The sequence below is a fragment of the Belonocnema kinseyi genome, chromosome 5 (genome assembly GCF_010883055.1).
Source record: "Belonocnema kinseyi isolate 2016_QV_RU_SX_M_011 chromosome 5, B_treatae_v1, whole genome shotgun sequence".
In the NCBI taxonomy this organism is placed as follows: domain Eukaryota; kingdom Metazoa; phylum Arthropoda; class Insecta; order Hymenoptera; family Cynipidae; genus Belonocnema; species Belonocnema kinseyi.
Window position 1 is genome coordinate 119281589 of NC_046661.1, and position 6783 is coordinate 119288371.

The 6783-nt window shown below is 31.4% G+C and overlaps 1 protein-coding gene across 1 annotated transcript in view; it reads left to right on the forward strand.

The window, feature by feature from the left end:
* The first annotated feature begins 3276 nt into the window (after positions 1-3276).
* LOC117173093 overlaps positions 3277-6783 on the forward strand; it is a 23982-nt gene continuing 20475 nt past the window's right edge. Inside the window, exons 1-2 of the mRNA XM_033361479.1 lie at positions 3277-3699; positions 3814-4358. Of these exons, the coding sequence (XP_033217370.1) occupies positions 3911-4358 (448 nt within the window). The 5' untranslated portion in view covers positions 3277-3699; positions 3814-3910. The remainder of the gene's footprint in view (positions 3700-3813; positions 4359-6783) is intronic.

The window sequence follows — 6783 nt, forward strand, 5'->3', positions numbered from 1 at the left end:
ATCGGCCGTCTCCACCACTGACCTATGCCGTATCTAGGACCTAATATCTTTGGTATGACTTGTTCGAACACCGTTGCAAAGATATTGTAAACCTAGAGGCGGTACCTCACTAGCGAACCTATAATAAATTTCAAGAACTAAATGAATGCCATTGGTTAAAAAGAGCCAGATATCTTCATCTCTTTTTAACTAATTGCATTTTTTTAGTTCTTGGAATTTGTTGTAGGTTCGTTCGTGAAGTGCCACATCTAGGTTTATAATATCTTTGACAGAAAAAGTAGTTTCAGAATGATCGTTTCGAATTCGAAAGTTCCTTGTCTATATTTTATAAAGTAGGTAGTGTATCGGCTAGAACTAGAAATGGGGACTGACATCAAATGACGCCGAACACTTCGGTCATCTGACTGTCTGATCTGACATTTTGGAAAAAGTGGAAATCTTATAAATAGTTATTGGAATGTTTTTTTTACTAAATAATGTAAGATGAAAATGCGCGCATTTCCAGTTTCATTTTATATCAGTAAATTGATCTCTGGAATAAATAAAAACGTAATCTAAAATAAAATAAGTAAAGCAAGATGAAAATGCCATTACGTAAGAAAAGTTAAAAAAAAGTTTTACGTAAAGTTGAAAAACAAATTTTGTTTCGTTAACAGAAAGATTTTCTGTAGCTGATAACTATGACATTACTTCAATTTTTCGCGTTATAACACGATTTCCACTTTTTCAACTTGTCCGGGCAGGTAACCATCAGATTACCCCCAATTTATCAAAAATTGAGCTGAAATTTGAGATTATGTTAACTTTGGATCGTTCTCATAAATTCTTAAAGAATGTATTAGAAAACAGGTTATGAACAACAAAAAATGTATTTAATTAAAAGAATCAATTTATTGAAGAGCACTTTGAAGGCACGTCTTTACTCATCAAGATCTGATTTTGAACTAACGATGAAACGTATCACCAATATCACATTCATACACTATACACACTTAAATCATGGTTTACAGTTTATGTTACTGAGATTACGCATAGCTCTTGAAGCTTTATTCTAAACATCTTAGAATCGAAGAACACACACGACTTATAACATATCATTTTCATTACTCTGAAATGTAGATTATATTTTGCTCTATATACATATATACAATAGTTGAAATAATCCAACAGAACTTATCCGCCGTTTATATTTTCGGTAACGTTCTCAAAGTAATATAACCGAAATGTAGAATTCTAGCTATAACCGCAGGTAGGTCAACCGAAAAGGATTAAAAATTAAAAATAGATTTTCTTCAATATTGCATAGGGGGTAAAAATCCGTTAAATGCTAAGTGTCCCCGGCAAAAATGTTGTTGTGTATCTTATTGAAACTCCGCCAAAATTATAGTGCTATTGGCCGTCCTTAAATTTTAGAAAGGGTTCGCACCTAGTGTAACGGTGTGTCAAGATACAGGGGTCCGAATTACGGACAAGTCGCCCCGCCCTGTCGATGAAACGGCACTGGGCCTCCAGTGCGGTTTCAATGACTGCTGATTTCGGAACCCAATCCAAATATATTCCAAACGGCACTCAGAGTGATGCGACGGTCATAAATGATCCTATTGTATTCGCCACGTACAGGGCGGGAAGAGTTATTTACAGTAGCATCTCATTCCATTTACGAGATACTTTATATTAATTCCAAGTTTAAACATCTAAAAGAAGTTATATATCCTCTGGTGGACCGAAAGAAGTGAATGGAGCCTCTACAAAGTAACCGTAAAGACCCCATTTGGTTACTTTTTAAAAAACTCAAAAAAACAGTAAAATCTACTTTTTAATTGTTGAAATTCGGATTCTAAGTTAATGTTTGCATTAGAAACTCCCGGAGTAATCGCAATACTTTTTCTTGCAGCGTTAAAAACTTTAAAAAATAAAATACCTGTCATTTACATGGGCCGAAGGTGACTTCAAGTGCATCATCTTTTAGTAGCAGTTAATAAGCGTTCCGTCGGTAACTTTAAGAACTTTGTATGGATGCTAGCGCCACGCAGTGGAAACCTCAGGCAACAACGCTGCGATGCAATTGAGAGAATTTTATTTTTAAACTTCGAGCGCAACATGCTAATTTTTTTTAATTTTTTGTAATTTTTAACGCTGCAAACAAAAGTATTGCGATTACTCCGTGAGTTTTTAATCAAAAATTTAACGTAGAATCCGAGTCTTTACGGGTACTTTGCAGAGGCTTCATTCGATGCCTTCGGTCCGCCAAGGTCTGAAATAATCGAAACCCGTAGATTCTGAATTTGTAACTTTTTCAGAGATAATTCCATAATTTTTAATAACTTTTGGCTGGTCTACTTGGTAGCCTAGTGGACTTGCGGGTATAAAGGGTACTTATCCAGGCATTTAAAACCGGTTTCTGAGTAGCTTTAAGCGAGCAGCACTGGAAAGGCACTGGGCAGTGCCGTATGAGTCTCTTCAATGCCGTTTTATCGGCAGGGCGACAGCTAATTGTCAATGGTACATAACTCCTTAAGTTTTTCTCCAATTGCGTCAGTTTTTACATCTTTTCTGAGTGAGCTAGGAAAAAAGCTTCATTTTTTGAAAAATATCCCAAAACGAAACAAAGAAAATGTTAATAAATACTTTTTATAAACGTTCTTGTACATTTAATGATAATTATTGATTTTATATTGGGACTGGTGGCAAAAATCAGAACTAGAAAAAGTACGCACGATTTTAAAGATGCATTTTAATTTGTGCAACAGAGTGTTTTCATGATTTTTTTTGAGTTTAAAGTATTTCTTACAAACTATTTAATAGAGGCTTGCGGTAAACGGTTTTTTTGTGGGTTTTAAAGTATTTATTAGATAATAAAAATAGTTATTTATTAGAAACAAAGGGTTTTAGATGGAATTTACATACTATACAGAGAAAAAGTACATTTTTCGACAGACATATTTTTTCTAAAAGAAACAATTATTGAACCATTTATCGTGATTTTAAAAAGATTATAAACTTAAATGGACTTATTTTGAAGCAAAAATGAACTCACAGTAAATTTTAATTAATTTATACATGAAATATTTACTATTTAAAAATCTGATCGAAAAGTTAGGTTGGAATTCGTATTTAAATTCCAATCATCTACTATTCGTATTGTCTGCATACTCTGTCTAAAATTGGATGCTGGATACATTAATTAAAGTTTATTAAACCTTTCAATGCATTGAAACTTTAAAAAACAACCGTAAACACACTTTTAAGCAAAAATGAAAATACATATTTGAAATACATCTTTAAAGTTGTACCTACTCTTTCTAGTTCCGCTTTTCGGCACCAGGTGGCGAAATAGTAAACCACCATTCCCAATATAATAATTGTTTTCCATTTTGAAATTCGCTCCAACTGCGACCAACGAGCGCGCGACCCTATCGCAAGCGCAGTAGCTCAAGGTGCTCACATTGGCATGCGTCGATGCGTCATGAGCGGGTCTCTCAATAAGAGGTGTTAAGAGTGGATAAGAGGGCTTTAATGGTTTCAATTCTCAATTTTTGTTGATTTTTCTCGTTCGTATAGTACCTAAACTTTTGTTTCATACGCGTAATTCATGGGTGCACAACTTCTGCAGGCATGTAATTGTTAAATTTATGCCATTAAAAGTCACTCGCATTATTCATAGAGAAATTCGGGATCATTGAAGCGTTATAAAAAATAGTAAGGAACTTTTCTTGAATCACCTAACCTCAATCTGTCAAAATATTCGCACGTAAACACCACTTAAATTTTATTCTGCAACGCGAACCTGCTAATGTAAAAATGGTGTTTCAGAGTTATTCATACTTTTTATGTGAACATTGTGCTGCATTTTCCTGTTTATGTACATAGTTACATTAGAAGCGGTAAGTGAAAAAAATACTTCGACAGAATGGAATCAGTTCAGAGTGAATCGGGAAATGACAATCCAAAATACGAGCCTCCTAAAAGGAAAAGGAAAAGATTTAATTTTCAAGAGAAAGAAAAAATTGTACAAGAGGCGAAAACAAAGGATATGGAGACGATTTGCAGAAAGTATAAAATCGGCGAAAGTACTCTGCGAAAATGGAAAAAGCAGGAAGACGATATTTTTGATTGTGCGAAAACTGTTAATCTGAAAAACGCGAAAAAAGCAACGAACACAGAAGAGCTTGACTGGGCGATGTACGCATGGCTAATGGATTTTCAAAACAGAGACATTCCTGTCACTGGTCCAATTGCAAGACAGAAAGCTCTGGAATTAAATAAAAAATTACGAGGACCAAATGACTTTAAGGCTAGTAAAGGCTGGCTAGAAAAATGGAAGAAAAGAATGAACTTGAGTGCTCTGAAAATTACAGGTAAAAACAAATTTACGTTTTTGAAAAATTATTACCGATAGTAATTTCTTTTCAAGAAAAAAATATATAAAAAATAGCTTATCAATATTTCTGAAAATATTTACAAATTTCGCTCTATAGTTAATATTGCGCGTTAGAAAACTTTTAATATTTTTTTAGAAGATGTAAGAATATGTATTTCCGAAGAAAATTGGGTTCGATTTTGCAAAGATTGTGCTGGGAACACAAAAATACTATTTTTTTGTAACCTCTCCGGAATCGAGTCTGATTTTAAGGAAGTATTACTCATCTGTAAAAAGCATGACATTTTCCGGAAGACAAGAGCAAAGTGAACGTCAAATTCAATAGCAAGATTCTTTTTTTAAAGTACTACTCTGAGAGGCAAGGGACTCGCAGCAAAAACTCCTAAAAATGCAAAAAGCAAGGGGGCTCACATTAAAAAAAAACCCGAAATGTGAAAGGCAAGGAGACTTTACAAAAAGGTCCTCCAAATTCTTAGAGCCATAGAGATTAATAACAAAAAAACACCACAAAAAGTGAGAGGCAAGCAGACTAAAAAAAAGCATCTTAAAATTTAACAAATTATGTACAATCCACGACAATCTTTTATTATTTTACTATCAATTAGTGCTTTCCCACAATAAAATGGTTTTGAAAATTTCACTTAGAAGATATCTAAATTGTTCTCCAAGTAAAGAAAAGTGAGAATAAAATAAAATTTTGGTTATAGATACATAATAAAATCATTTTTATCAAAAATTAGAACCACTGAGATATACAGTAAAATTTAACTAATACTTTTCATTTCGTTTACGTTTTGTGATATTTTTCAATAAAAAAAAATCAAGTTTTTTTTCAGCTTACTTAAAAAACGATGATGCGGAGAGATTAAATTAAATTTTGATTCCCCCTTGTGGAGCCCCAAAAATGCCCCAAAAAACTGAAACTGACATTTTTGCCCAAAATTTACACATAAATGCTTTGTTTTTACCTTTTTTGCCATAAATTATTTTTGTTTGTCAAGTTGAATGGTTTTAAGTATTTTTTAACTAATTCAAAATTGTTTAAAGAATTTATTGTTTTTAAATCATTTTTTTTGCACTCACTTGTTGAAAGGTAGATTTTTTGTGTTTTATTGGACAATTAGTCATTTTTAGGAATAATGATCTTTGTTTCAAACATTTAGTATTTTTTAAAACAATTTATTATTATTTAATTGCAACTTTTTCTTAAGAAGAGGTATCAAATTCTAGTTTTAAAAAATTTAGTTAGCTTTGCTGCTTATTATTAAATATCTATATCATTTAGATACTAGTATTTTATTTTGTAATAAATTCTGATTTGTTCAAATAAATGTTGTTTGCTTAAAGAATTTTTTTCGAAAATAAATGTTTGAAATTTCTGTTTTTCTGCCATTATTGTGGTAATTTGTTATTGCAAAGAGCAAATATTTTTGTCTAAACCATTATCCTATTGTTTATCAATTTATTAAATATTAATTTAACATTTTATTGGAAGTTGTGATACAAAAATCTGATTTTTTTCTCAATTCAATTAAGTATATCGCTTATTGTTAATTTTTAAACGTCAAACAAATACTTTAAATAACTAATATTTGTTCATAAAATATTTTACATTGGTTATGAAAAGTTTATTTTTTTTAGTAAGACTGCATTCTATAAAAATTACTTTCAATTTTGTCGTTATAAAATTATTTTTATAATCACCCTCGTAGACACACTCGTTTGTCCTCTGAAAGCTCAAAGTAAGTTTTTGTTTGTTTATGTTGATCCCGCGGATTAGCTGTTAGTATTCTGAAAGGAATTAAAAATCTTTGTATTTTTTTAACGTTACTGGAAATTCAAACGAAAAATTTTGCCCTCAACAATGACAAATTACCACAATAATTGCACAAAAAAACAGAAATTTCCAAAATTTGTTTTCTAACAAAATTGTTTAAACAAACAACATTTATTTAAACAAATAAGAATTTATTGCAAAATAAGGTTCTAGTATTTAAATGGCGTAGACATTTAATAATAAGCAGAAAAGCTAAAAATTTTTTTTTGAACTAGTGTTTTATACCTCTTTTTAAGAAAAAGTTACACTTAAATAATAATTAATTGTTTAAACAAATTCTAAATGCTTCAAACAAAGATCTTTATTCCTAAAAATGTCCAATTGTCCAATGAAACATAGAAAATCTACCTTTCAATGAGTGAGTGCAAAAAAATTATTTAAACAAAAATAAATTGTTTAAACAATTGTTAATTAGTTGACAAATACTTAAAAACACTCGACTTGACAAACAAAAATAATTTATGGCGAAAAAGGGAAAAACAGAGCACTTATGTGTCAATTTTGGGCAAAAATGTCAATTTCAGTTTTTTTAGGCATTTTTGGGGCTCCACAAGGGGGGGGGGGG